Source organism: Rhea americana, unplaced genomic scaffold (genome assembly GCF_003343005.1).
Source record: "Rhea americana isolate MKP2758 unplaced genomic scaffold, rheAme1 scaffold_129, whole genome shotgun sequence".
NCBI classification, from domain to species: Eukaryota; Metazoa; Chordata; class Aves; order Rheiformes; family Rheidae; genus Rhea; species Rhea americana.
The window spans coordinates 2,185,724-2,200,825 of NW_028185361.1; the positions used below are offsets into that span (position 1 = coordinate 2,185,724).

The 15,102-nt window shown below is 34.3% G+C and overlaps 1 protein-coding gene across 3 annotated transcripts in view; it reads right to left on the bottom strand.

Annotated features, from left to right (window-relative positions):
• The window catches only part of CCDC171 (coiled-coil domain containing 171), a 161,770-nt gene that overhangs the window by 39,544 nt on the left and 107,124 nt on the right, over window positions 1–15,102 (bottom strand). For all 3 annotated transcript variants that reach the window (XM_085326234.1, XM_085326236.1, XM_085326235.1), the window contains one exon: window positions 12,486–12,617. In XM_085326234.1, the coding sequence (XP_085182360.1) occupies window positions 12,486–12,617 (132 nt within the window). The remainder of the gene's footprint in view (window positions 1–12,485; window positions 12,618–15,102) is intronic.

Here is a 15,102-nt window from a genome sequence, read left to right on the forward strand (position 1 = left end):
CACTCAGACCAGCCATACAGAGATGTGGTGTTGTCTGATGAGCTTCAAATATTTTGGAAATAACAGTAGAAGATCGATTTTCTGCTTTGTTTCCCTATACATTAAACGGAAACAGATTCAATTGCAGAATAGTATTTGAATTACTAGGTTGGGAGCCTGACATATAAAGAAGAGGCCATTATATTATCCATTTCTATGTCTGGCCAATAGTCAACAGTTGCATCCAATTCTTTAGAAGCAGGACAGGTGAAGATAAAATGACCATTTCAATGCTGTTTGTATAACTGGATGCTTATATGAACACTCAAAGGAAAAAACTAAAATAGGCATTGGTGAGATGATATTGYTTGGAGAGCATGAAGTAGTCTTCAATAATGTGATTCAAAGGAAAATACCACAGGGCAAAGAATCACTGCTACATAGAAAAAGCCCTTTCTAATCTTCRTTTTTCATTAGATTTGGTAATGACTGCAAGCACCACAACACCATGTGATTTTGTGGTAAACTCAGTGGACGATCCAAAAGGAAGACTAGTTCTAATCCACTCTAATCTCAGGCTACCAAGCTTAAACACATCTTAGAGGACAGCATTTTCAAAAATACATCTGAATTTAACAGTCTCAGTAGCACACTGTTGTCTGTAATTCAGAGTTGGATCTCTGCTTGAGTCAGGTCRTCTATGAGTGATTCTGCCTACAGAAATCAACTACACAGAGAAATCACTTCCATTGCTTATCAAATCTATAAACAGTAGGCGTTCTTTAGGGTATCTCACTTTTCTGTAGTTTGATAATGAGGAAAGTAATCTGAAAAGAAACAACTGCTGATGGAATGGGAGAGAAAGGAAGGAGATTATGACAGATTATCCCAAAGAATAAGTGGCATGGAGAAGGTGAATTAGTAATAATTACTCGCTTTTTCTTGCGATACAAGAATCAAAGGGCATTAAATGAAGTAGCAAACAGTATATTCAAAGCAAGCACAGAAGGTAGTTTTTCAGGAAGTAAGCAGATAAGCTGCAGAAGTTTTTCCACAGGCCATATGAATGCTTAAGTTTACAAGAGTTCAAAAAGTAATAGGACAATAAATGGAAAAAAAAATTCACTGGAGGCTGTGAAATACAAAAATATGACTGTTGGCTCAGGAGGTCCTTTAACCAAAATGGTGGAGGCTGGAAGAGATTGGGAAGACGCTGTAGCCCTCTTTCTTATACTCTTTCCACTGTTTACTTCCCCCCATCCAACCTTTTTCAAGTTGAGACAACCATACTCGCTGCTGTTTGATGTGCCTTCTAGGAATTAAATGCTTACTCAGTTCCATAGTCTATTTCCCAAAAGAATAAACTTTGCAAAGTCTCTCACGAAGTAAATGCAGAACAAATCAAGCATCTAGGATAACGACCTTTGCCAAGGTACAGGCAAAGATCAAATTTTGACATGCTGGAGACTCACTGCTCAAAATCAAGTCCCGTGGTCTTTGTAATTATTTGTTAAAACTTCAGAATTTAAACTTTAACTTGCAACCTGTAGCTTGCACAATACTGAAGTCATCTAAAAAATAAATGATTCCTTTGAAAATGGGAATTAAGATGGAGAGAAAATTTGACATGATGCTTTACTCTCTGATCTGTCCCTTTTGTATTTGTCAGCTGTGTTAAAATTAGGAAAGAGGTACCTACAACTGGGTGTTGGTAGTGAAAAAGATCATACAACTTGCCTCAGAACAGGAAGAAATTAGATTAAAAGAGAACTGAATTGTAGTCTTCAATCATTAAAAGAAGTGAGCATTCAAAGTTTGCTTCACAGATGGAACAAGTGATCTTTTTACTCCCGAACTTTATTTTAAAACTGTACTTCTATCAAGAAAAATCATGATGTGGAAGCAATCCGAAGGACTCTGAGAAGAARTTGTATCAAGGTTCCAGTAGGATAAATAAACAGCAGTGTTTTGCTGGATAGTGTATTTTTAGAAGCCATAAAAGCCTCAATCTTTCATAGGTAGACCTGCCAACCTACAAGCTGTGTATCCCTGTTATTCCAGTTTACAAGACAATATCACATTTACCCTCTTTTCATTACACTAGCATTCTCTAACTCTTCCTAAACCCTTCTCTCCCGCTTCCTTCATGTTTTCTTGCCACATTTTCACTTATAACTAGAAGAGACCATAACGAGTGAGGAGGTAAGGAAGATCTAATGAAACTGGGTCCTGTAAAGGACAAGTATTTGTTAAAAATAGTGCCCTATTTCAAACCTATTTCTCCCAGAACACCTACAGCAGTAGAACATATCAACCCTAAGAATTTGTGCTTTTCTCAGTCTAATAAACAGTTCTAGAACTTGTGACCTTAGAACTCTAGCAGCAGATATCACTAGCCCATCAATCAATTAAATAACTAAAAAATCAAGACAACAGTTTCAAAGTACTTCATTATGACTTCTGCAAGATTACAGTACAGAAGACAAATATCTTAAGTTACAATACATGTGACTTTGAACCATAATAATTTATCCAAAAAAACCCAACCTATTAGTGGCAAATTAATAGAATTTGGGGAAAGAAAAATAATTTTAATCCTTTCAAACCTCTTCCTTTTTGAATTTCTCTTCCTTAGTGCACTGCTTGGGATATTACCCAGCCTATTTCTTAAATTTAGGACAACTGAAATTAACAGAACTGCCTGTTTTTTATATCGAGTTTTATATTCGGAACAGTTTACTGCATTTTAAAAAAATCCTTAAGTTGCATATTCATTGCTATATTATCCTCTAACTGCTGTCACTTATATTGTCATGCAGAATAGGGCAAATCAGGGTCAGTTTATGTAAGCGGCATTAATCTGAAAAACTTCATCAGTCTTTATTTCAAGCATTATGCAAAGAAAACTGACATTAAGAGAGCCTTAACTGACAGCAAATGTAATCAATCAGCAAATCACTAAGCCATAATAAACTCGCTGAAGTTGCAGATAACCCTTCCTTTTCCAGGTCTTTAACTACAAGGTCCAAGGTCTGCTCTGGGCAGAAATGTTCCTTCGATTCCATTACAAAATTCTTGCACTAATATAGTGCATTTCTTCATAATTTTTGGACCTACAAACTATCAATATGAATACGAACCGAAAACATAGCAAGATGTTTGATAATGATGAAATATTAAGTGGTTAAATGAAAAATGGCTAAWCAAAAAAAATCAGCTTTTTTTTAGTTTACTGTCATTAATGTAAACAAAAATAAAAAAATTATTTGATTCTGTACTGCACTACAACATATCAGTGTAAATAAAGTCTATTGCCTTATTAATACTTATTGCATAAACTTACTTGCTCAGCATTTCTTGCATAGTTTTTAAAATTAAAAGAACCAGTACAAAAAAGGAGGACTCCAGACAATTCCTAACCTTTTATAGTATTTACTTCACAAATATTTATTCCATGATTTTCCGTAGTCGTACAGCTATGCCTCTGAATTGGCTTATCTGTCACAACACTGAACACTGCTTTTAACAATAGGAGAAAGATTATAGTCACATTCAAGCCGGTTATCTGATAAAATGACTCTCTTTCAGAAGGTATTACACATTAATAATCTCATGCATCTCAGAGAAAATTTCTAAACTAGGAAAAAATTTCTAGCATGTCAGGAAGTGCTGGGAAACCTTTTTACGGTATTTGTTATTTTCTGCTATTGGACAATGCTTTACTCTTGTAGTAAAGCATTTAGGAGTCTGCTGTCATTGACTTAGGCAGCTTTGGACACATTTTGAGATCATCATGTCATTAATTTTTCTCATAAAAGAATAACAACAATAAAGAAGCTTCCTGTTTTGTTCTTCTGCTGAAAGGTGCAAGGACCTGGTGAACTGTCGAAAACAAACAAGGATTACCATTAGGAGCCAAAGTAAATAAAATTGAAAGTCAACATACAAAATGAGAAAATGAAAGAAAAAATAGGATCCATTCCTTCCCCTTTTTCTCCAAAATGAATAATAATGGAAGGATTTTTCCATATAACTAACTACTTATTTCCAGAGWCTGAACACTTTGTGGGCCAAAATTGTAATAATCATTCTGTCACCTCACTCTGTTCTCCTAGTCTATCCAAAAATGAAGTCCTTGAAAACTAACTTTTGTTTTGTCTTCTGACATTATCGAAAGTAGGCTAAGAAGAGTCAGCTTTCCTCTTTAATACAAAATACCCCATTAGTTTAACTAGTCATTAATACCTACATACATATATAAAAGGGTTATATTTTCTAACAATGGAAAGTATTGTGAACAAAAATAAGGGAGAAAAAACAAACTGAAAGATTTTGCAGAGCCCCACATATGGCTTCCACACCTGAGATACAAGAACAAAATACCTTAAGCTTTTTATGTTTGTTTTAGCACTCTCTTGATTTATTGGCAAGTTGGCCAGAATTCTATCTTCCYTCATGTTTCACTGGCTCTAGTGTTATTTTCTTACAAACCTTATTCTTTCTACAAAAGAGTAGCTGTTATAGAACTAGGGGAATCACCCATATGCCACAGACACAAATGTTTGAAAAATTCTAAGCAAACAAAAGCACATCATTAAAAGATCGCTTAAAGGGTCAGGAAAGAAAACRTTCCAGTCAGATACTGAATGGTTTAATAATTATATACCAGCTTTGGCAAATGTGAAAATCATCAGCAGATCTTGACCAAAGGTTTTCACAATACTGATACTGCTTATGAMAGAAGCGGGACGGACATTAGCGGTTTTAGTAAGTTTCACAGGCATAAATAGACAGTTTTCGGTATATGCATTAATTGGTGATTACAGACACTGACTTTGACATTTACAGTGCCATAATGCCAAAGATTTCAGCAGGATGGGGTACAATCAATGTACAGGCTAAACACAAAGCCTGCTGACAAGACTTTAAAGATCTCTATAGTCTCCATTTATTTCTTAGAATGAAGAAAGGCAAGGAAAGAAAAAGAAAAGTGAAAGATGGCTGAGAAAGTGTGGGAAAGAGTCTAATAACAAAGAGAGGAAGCACTGGGGAAAAGGGAGGGAGGGATCGAATACCCATAGATGATAGGGAGGGAAAGGCTGGTAAAAGAACTGCTGCAAAGAGATGAAGCTGGGAACACAATTCATTAGTAGAAAGGGAAAGAGGTGTGAAGTTGAAATTATAAAAGCCAAACTTCCAACAGCACTGGCACTTTGAAAATATCTCACTCCCAACTGGTACTAGAGGCACTTTTCACAGGGAAAACTGGTGTTCCCAGTTCACATAGGATGAGGTCCTCCTTTATTACAGAGGAAGAAATTCTCCAGAAAAGACAGTGTCCAAAATACACACAGAGCAATACAAATGAACTTCTCTCTACCAAATAACAAGGAATAGAGCAATATCCTTATGACAGTAAGAACAGTTACTGCAGGATGTTGCTGAAAATGTCACTTTCTTCCCCAGGTTACTGTCTCTCTCTCTGGCAAACCCTTTCTAGCAGCATGCTGCCCAACGACTGCAGCATGTTCTGAACCTCACTGACCTGCCAAGAATGGTCACTCTGCATAAAAAAACTGCATCAGAGAGGGTCTACACAAATACTGAACAGAATCTCCAAAGTTCATATAGCTAGCATATGTAAAAAAAATACAGTCACAACCTGAGATGCATTTTTAATTATAGCACTGTTATGCTTCATTAACAAGTGTGTAATAAATATTGTAATCTAAAAAAAAAAAAAACGGAAGTAGGCTTGCAATTTATCATATTTTCAAGCTTGCTCAATCTAGTAAAATCATCAAAATCAGTCTTTTCTAAACAGCAGCTTCCACCATGGTCATCCAGTAACAATTCAAGTAGAATTCTGGGCACCTGTGGTTATGTTAAGATGAGAAGAAATCTTGTAAGGTGGTTTATTCCTACGCCAGTGGCGCTATGTCTTCTAATGAAATTTGTATCTAAGGGACATGTATTTAGTCTAAATACCACAAAATACACTGCCACTTTAATAAACCACATATGTATACACTCCAGAAAGAATGCTTTCTACCAGGTCAGTCACATGAACATGCCCAAAATATGTAACTACACAATCAGTTATACATACTTGCAAGGAATATTGTCTTTAAAAGTATTATAGTTAATAAACCATGCTAAATGTTTCMTATATGTTTACTATCATAATATAATCTACTTTCTAAGACTTCAGGCATCAGCTGTAACACATTCAAAGATGTAAGAGTTCACTGTATTAAATCTCTTCAATCTAGTCTATCAGATTTTCTTTAGTTGTTAATTACTGTTTCTTTACCAAGCTTATTTTTGATAAATTTGGTAAATTTAAGTCTGCAAAAGGTTAGACTTGCAGAAATGCCACATCAGTCTAATAAGTTAAAACATTTATTATTTATTAGTATTGCACTCAAGGTGCAAGTGCAAGGTATCAACATATTAATAAACAATTGTTTGTCTCTTTAAACACGATGTTCAAAAGTAGGCAAGTGGTYAGACTAGAAGCAGCACTTTTTGACACTAGGTAGGAAAACAGCTCTTTTGGAGAGGAAAATGAAGAATAGGAGAGCAACTCCTATTCTGTTGACAGCAGCCTGTTTGGACAAAGACCCAATTTTAACCAACAATAAGTAGTATTTAGATTCCAGAGGAGGCTGCATTTAAGCCTCTCTAATAGATAACTAGAATGGATAACTTCYCTGAAAGAGAGTGTGGGTGAAACAAGAAATGAAATGAGAAATACAGTGTGCATATTGGGTGCATACATATACATATATTACACTTTCATGCACTACATTCAAGACTATCTTAAACAGATTTCTCCTTTCTAAAGTATAAAGAGCAAAAAAAKCAAAATAATTTGTTCTTTCAATAACCATGCTAAAAAGAAATACAGCAAAACACCTCCAAACAGAAGTATTTGATTTAAAAGACTAGTAATTCAGTTTTCAAGCAGCTATTCCACAAGTCATTCATCCCACTGAATCCTCATATCAGAGTCTGATTTAGTGTTTGAATGACTTGCTTTATGCAGATGATAAAATCTGATGACAGAATTACAATGTTAACTTTGAAATTACTTGCTTGGCCAATTTGGCAAGAGCTTACTTATTGACAAGAAGTAAACATAGGAACGAGAAAGTGTTTATTATTTTGAGAAAAAAACAACAGAACTATGTATTACCTTTTATCTTCTAATCTATCAAACAAATCTACAATTAATCATAGAATCATAGAATCAGTAAGGTTGGAAGGGACCTCTGGAGATTATCTAGTCCAACCTCCCCGCTCAGCAGAGTCACCTAGAACATGTACAAGTTGAAAAAAATGCGAATTGAGAAGCTCCTAATTCTTCAAACTACATTTGTCCAATTAATTAGAAAAGATGAACCTGCAACACGATCAGATTATACATGACTAAATCATACATGAATACATAATTTACATGAAATAATGGTAAGAACCTATTCCTTTACAAATTTATAATGATTATATGCTGTCACTGAAGATAGGTCAGTACTCAAATATATTCCTACTGCTGCTTAATAGCTGTATTAGCTTTTACATTTATACTGCACTTCTCATTTGAAATAATCTCAAAACACTTGAGAAACTGAAAGAGATATATAAAACCCATGTGAACGTCCTAAACCTGCATGAACAGATGGACATACACACAAGACAGCAACAAGCGGAAAAGTGAAAATATCCATCTCAAACACACCTAGAGGACAGAAAGCAGACTGGAAGTGTATTGTAGCCATTTCAAAATTAAGGGAGAACTGTATTGATATATACAGATATACCTACCCAGCTCATACATAACAAAGGTTAAAATAAACAGTTGTTTCAGCAACCCTATACTCAGCTAGAGGTCAGCACAGAAAAATGCTTCTCCTAACAGCTATGCCCTGGTATATAATGCTTACAAGTACAGATTAATATACCTGCACTCCTTTTACACCAGAAGACTGTTTATATTCTCATCTCTACACCTCTTTTGCACACACAACATAAGGATATCAAATATTCACATCTTCATTAAAGCCACTCACAAAACTCATTCATTTGGTGTCTCTACTTCATACAATCCCGTCCGAAAAAAAAAAAAAAAAAAAAAAAAAAAAAAAAACCCAGCAACACCAGCTCACCTGCAAATAACAATTCTCTCTCAAACCAACATCTACAACTCACATATCTTCTAGTAGGTTAGAGGAAGATGACTCCTCTCCCACCAAAATACTGATCAAAAGCAACCATCACAAATTAATAGAACCAATTAAAAATATGCAAATGTAGACTTTTAATGCAGAAGTCAAGATAGTTCCCATAATACAGATGATGATTACTCTTTAATTGAACATCTGCAAGTCAGTGGTTATCTAATCACACCACCATATACATATGATTTAAACAGTATATTTTAAACAGTATCAGTTATGACAACTGCAACTAGTTCATTGTTCCCACTGTTTTTCTTTGTCAATGCCTGAATGAATCTGTGTTACCTTGGAGTACCAAAACATCTGGGACATCCTCCACAGAGACAATGCTCCTCTAATTTGTTTAAACAGCTGCTGTATCTCTTGTAAAACTACCCTTCCTCAGTAGACACATTGTATAACCTCTGTACCCAGGGCAAAGCCATTGATTTATTAGTTGCCAGCCTTTCCCTGTTTGGGAATCAAGCACTTAATGCCACTGAAAATGGTGGAATTTTTCTATGCTAGGTTCCTCATACATGGCTATTGTGAAACTAGTCTAGGTACTTAAATTTGTTTCCGTGGTTTCTTTGATAATGTTTTTTATTCTTCTGCACCTACATCTCTGAACAGTGTTATTTTGAGTGTGTAACAGTGCTTTATTACACATGCATGTACCTTTAAACTTTTTCTGGTTTATTTGGTGACTGTATGTTTTCTTTCTTTTTTGGATCAAATTGCTTGCCATACATATCAATTAAGTATTTGATATAAGAGTACTTGCAACAATATAGAATGAATCTTCTGAATGATGACTTTTCGTGTGAGTCAATAGTCAACAACCTCTTCCAAAAGAGAGAGTTAGAGAACATTATCTTCCTCTTAATACAGATATTTCAAAAATTCAATTTTGTATTTTGTTCAACAGTTGATAATCTTTACTGGTTAACTCAAATAGCCATCTCCCAAATAAGACTACTAACATTAGGACTCTCTTGTTATTTCAGTTCTCTTTTGTATCTTATATCCTGTATTCATTGCAAGCTTCAAATATAGTTTCATTTTTTATCTTCAGTGGAAACATTCTGCATAATCAGACCTAAAATCCTGTTGTCACCTGTTTCTGTAGCTTGAGAGGAAGACAACATTTTGAACTTTAAAATTTAATTATGTAGCAAACAATGTGACTTTGTGATCTAAACATCCTTTACACAAATTAAATATCAGATGAGGGTATTTCAAAGCTATAGCACCAATATTATTTTATTCTTGGAGGTATTGGACTTTTTCTTTAATTATCTCTGTCAACTGACACTTTCAAACTCTACTTCGGTGATTCTTGTTTCAGCTTCCAAGAACTTGACGAACGTCTACAAATTAAGTCATACTTATTGCTAGCTACATTTAATGTAATCTTTTTGTTATTTGCATGAGTTTTTAGAAGACATACAGTGCAATATTCGTGCTGAATAACTTGCATTTCAATTTATTATGTAATTTTGCAACAGAAGAGTCATTTTATACAGTGCAGACTATGGAGACTAGACACAATTTTGTGTCTCTGATGTTTCATAATCTATAGGACTATCATTAGAGTGTGATATACTTTCTTTATTAGATGCTCTTCACTTCTATATAGTTTAACAACTATTTCATTTGGAAATGAAAATGGTTTTGTTTGTTTCTTTGATCAGCACTGTAAAACATTCATAGTTTTGTAATGTTGAATCCATTTTCTAGAAAAAAAAATCTTCTGGTTTCACAACATAATTAAGTATGCCAGAAACAAACAAAGCTCTGATTAGTCTAGCTCACATTCAAGCAACTTAGTTTATTATGCAGATCTTCTTTGCATTTGTTTCCTGAAAAAAAAGCATATCTTTCCCAAACAACATTTACACAGAGATAAAAGCAATTTAAAAGTTCCAAGACCTCTCTATTCCCACTGGCAAGGAATATAGATCCCTGAAGCCTCTGAGCCTATCAAATACATTAAAAAAGAGAAGATTTCATCCTGTCAGATCCCTTAAGTATCACTTGCTTTCACAAAAATTTGGAAGAAATATAACCTACTATTCCCATGCTCTGTCAAATTTTTTTTCTACATTCACACGACTGCATTTCCTATCTATGTACACGCGTGTGCACATATAAATAGGTAAGGTTTTTTATCTTCCTCTCAAATGTTGAAACAATGGAAAGCTGAAATACTGGATAGAAAATGAAGATTAATTCTTAATTCCAGTCACCTGCTTCAGATTGGAAGCTTTAAAAATAAAAATACAACAATGCTCTCCTCTTGACTATTCATCAGTTTTGATAGCTAGCGCTTCATCACCATCCTGCTGTCTACTTAAGGATCTTTATTTTTCTGCATTTTTTTAAAAAGAAAACCATCAAATATCAACAAACTTAGGCTCAAATAAAAACTCCTTTAGTCTAACACTTGTAGACAATAAAGCCTTTAATGGAAAGGTATTTGTCATAGATTAATTACAAAATACACGTATAGCTGTTAGAGAGACCAAACATGCAAACAGTTCCAGTGTTTTTAATAATAAGAGATCATAAAGTGATTACTGGCTGCTTATCTCATTCAGAATTGCCCTTAATATAGTTTTGCATACAGTGGTGAAACTAAACTAAAYTAACTGCTCCCAGCTATAAAAAGGAACTATTAAAATAAAATCCTATAAATTACCTAGAAAATTATTAATGCAATTATTTCTTTAAACAGACATTGAAGAACTAGAATTAGGAAAAAGTAATTGAAAAACTCAAAGTGAGACAGACTGTGGACCACTAACACTGCTTATATGTAGCGAGTAACCAAGCATAACTGGAACGTTTGCGTGAAAATAAAGTATCTTGCAGTATTACACTACCAATAAGTCACTCAGAGCATGACTTGCTATGCATTCGTCTCTGCCACAAGTATGCTGTACAAATGTAAGGCATAACTTCTTATGCTCCCTTTTCTCTTCATCCTCTTACGAAAGAACAAGGAATGAACTGTCTTGTAAATACTTCTAAAATATTCCTGAAGTAAAAAAAGAAATGAGTGTTTGGGTGCAAAGAGGCAGGTACCACAGAACAGGCCACTCAATGAGAAAAACAGTATATAAAAGTTGGTAATTTCCATGACAGCTTCTTTGAAAAGAAGCCACCTGAGCAACCTTTTCATAGTCATAAAAGTGACCARGGATGTGCTCGGGAACACTATCCTCTGCCAATTTCCTTATAAAGCAAAGACAAACTTCTACATAATTAAAGTTCACGAGAAACTCAAGTTTTACTGTATCATTATGAAAGCATGAAAATAAACACAATTTAAAACTTTATCTGATAGAAAAGCATGTATGCAAGAGAACAAAGGTGAGAAGTGTCCAGCTTGGAACTTGTGTTTCTTGAACATTTAATTTTGTGATGCTGCTCCTGCAATGATATACTGCGTCTAGAACAGACAATCTTCATTGAATTAAAAAGGATTACTATAGAAATGCACACGTTATGCAACATTTGAAGTGACTGATTTTCCTCTCTCACATCCATATAGGAGAGCACAATGAAAGAAGTATTTAGTCACTATTCCTTTCATTCTCATTGAGAACAAAATGTTCTGTCTTTAGTAATAATGTAACACAAGAATGAAGTCATTCTGAATGGCTATAAGAAGACTGATGGATAGCTTGTACAACCAACATAGAAATAAGAAAATGAGACATTGCATAGAATTCATTTTTGGAGCTGAAAGTATATATATTATTAGTTCACTGCTGTTTTTCCCCATTGTTCCCTCCTTACTGTATAACTTTGAAACATACTAGTCTTTAAACATACATAAGCAGAATAGCTTTTGTGTTTGAATATTCCAGCCTGCAGGTTCTTTTAAATTAGAAATCCTCTACAATCACCAGAACCTCCAAAACTGCAACAAGAAAAATATCTGAYACTGATCAGAAGCAGCACACAAATACTTTTATTTTGTCATGCCTAAATTAAGTCAAATGGGGGTTAGCCTGATACTAATTTTCAAATTTAACATTTGCATTTTTCCATGCTCATATTCCTGTCAGTTTTTTTATATTATAATGAAAAAATTAAAAGTCCACAGCACTTGAAATATGACATTCAAGGATATACACGGAAATTATTTCTCTTTCAACTGTTGACTACAATAGTTTTGAAGCTTTTTGTTCTCTACACATTCAGAGCAGTCTATTTTCTTATTCTGTCTCAGATGCAGAAAAAGGAAAAAAAAAAAAAACCACAATTATTTTAGACTCTAACCTGAAATGCTACAACCTCTGGCCCGCCTTTCAGCCCTTCCACTGCAAAGGTCTCCAGGTGCAGTTTGGGTAGCTGCAGGGTGAAGTCATTCCTGGTTGCCGCAGTCCGTGACAGCAAGGTCTGATCTCTGACCTAAAGGGAAAAAAACAGCATCAATGGTAATTCCCCTTCAGACACATTAACTGGGATGAACTGGGTCCCCCTGAGCCCACTGAGTGGACTTGCATTGATCGCTGGACCTGAAATCCATGAATAAATTTAGGACTAATTGATTTTTCGTTGCAAATAAATCTCTAATTCAGAGTGCTCAGAGAGAATGTTAAGAAGAAAAAGCATCCTCCTCTGGTCTGAAATGAGAAGGAAAGAAGAGCTGCTAAGGGCTCACAAGCCCAACTGGTGTACRCATTTTATAGACCTGTTCCCCCCCAAAAAAAACTAGTAAGAAAAGAAATAATAATTCTACTTCTGACTCAACAGACATCAACTATGAAATTAAGAAGTACTGTGCAATCATACAAAGAAGAAACTCATAAGTGACTTCTGTCTACTGTATGAAGATAATACCAGTCCTTCACAAAAAGGTTCATTTAATATCAGTTCAATTAAATCCTTGACTGAAATGAATAATCTTAAAACAAAACAAAACTAAACTAATCATATTTTTTTTTCTTTCTATTAATCAGACAGCTATCAGATGTCCTATTGCAGGCTCACATGTAAAAAATAGCATCATATTGGTATTGATGAACTTTTTATACAATTTCTAAATACACCAATTTGGAGGCAGAAATAGTACAAATTGTAGAAGATTCAAAGAATTTGATATTTATTTATTTAATTTCTCAGACAGTCCAAAAGGTAAGGATAAAACAAAACCCGCAAACACTATCAATGTTTTCTCCATATGTCCACAAACATAACTAAATGCAGTTGGTATCACAGTGCCACCTGCTGACTAAGAGAGAAATTATTTTTCATTTAGAAACTTGCCTGCCTTCCGAGTAACTCTGAGCATTATAAAATGATCAACATATTTCTCTTTAAACAGCTTGAGATTAGTATTTTGACCATTATTTAAAATACAGAACTTACATATACTACAAAAAGTAATTATGTTATCAATGTAGATGTGAAATGATACATTTTATACACATAACTTCCATGAAAACATCACTTGTATTCATGCCCTATATATTGTTCCAAACATCCACTTTCCTTCTATTTAATACAAAAATTATCGTGTCCACTTGCAGCAGATCCCAGTAGTGAAATTATATTCCAATACAGATGGATACACAYGCACATAAATATACATATCTGTGAATGAATAGATGAAACACATTCAAATGACAGACTACCTATTCAGAGCAAGAATAGCTAGTATTCCAAAGGTAATTATTTACTGCCTTTAACAATGCACAGTGATACTAAAACATCAGTAAAATATACCAAATATATCCTAAAATATACGTATATCAGGTGCTACACTATTTACTAAACGCTATTTTAAATAAATTCRACATTTTCTCCCTCAGAGCTCCCCGTGCTCAAAAGAACTCATCAATCATGAATTAAAATATATGCCCATTCATTTTAAATCCCAGATTACTTTTTTGTAACCACTTACAAAATTAATTTTTTTAAAATGTTGATTGTGAGTGAACATATTTCAAATACTAGCACAGCCTTTGATATCTGCTCTGATTAAAAGAAGCATGCATGTGTAAATCTACTGACATAAAGACGAAAAGATTTTATTTTATTCTTTGCCTTGTTCTGTGGGAATAGGGAGCCTTACATTTCCCAGGTTGACCTTAAGAATTCCTGCCAGTACCTGTGGCCGCCAAACATATGCACTATGATGCAATTTTTATAACAGGAAGGGCCCTCTACACATTTTTTGCACACATAGTGTACTAGGTTCAAGATACACAGTCCTGTGGAACAAACATGCTCTCTGGAGTGTTCTGTCAGCATGTGTAATTCTGGMCAGACATTAACCTTGCTGAATATAATTAAAAAATACGTATTTTAAATACATACATATAGATATACACACACAACACACATATGCACGCACACACATACCTGATTTACATTTTTACAGTTCRTATCTTCCAACTTTTCAGTGTCTTTTCATTGCCAGTGTACACACAGATAAAAGAAAACATTAATGTGGATTAAGGTACTAAGAATTTATCAACATCAAACCACCAGTGTTTTTGCCTTCTACCCTTCTGAACCATAGTCAATAGATCTAAATATTTTACTGCACCCTGGCCAATTCATTGTTTGATGTTTAAAAACTCACCCAAAATCAAAGAAAATTTATTAAATTTGAGCCCCCAAATGAGATACTATTAGCTTTGAAAGTCAAGTTTAACTGCGATATTGATGATTCTCTTTTTTCTGTGACAAAATTCACAAGGGAAATCTCTATGTCAAAGTACAAAAGCAGATTGCTAATACTAGAGGGAAAAAAACAATGTATAAGCAATGTAGGTATAATACACACACAATGCAGGCAGTGGAGGTCCTTTTAACCCTATTAGTATCAAACTCTGCATTTCAGTACTGTGGCCTGACACCTGCTGAACAATAAAATACAAAAAAAAAA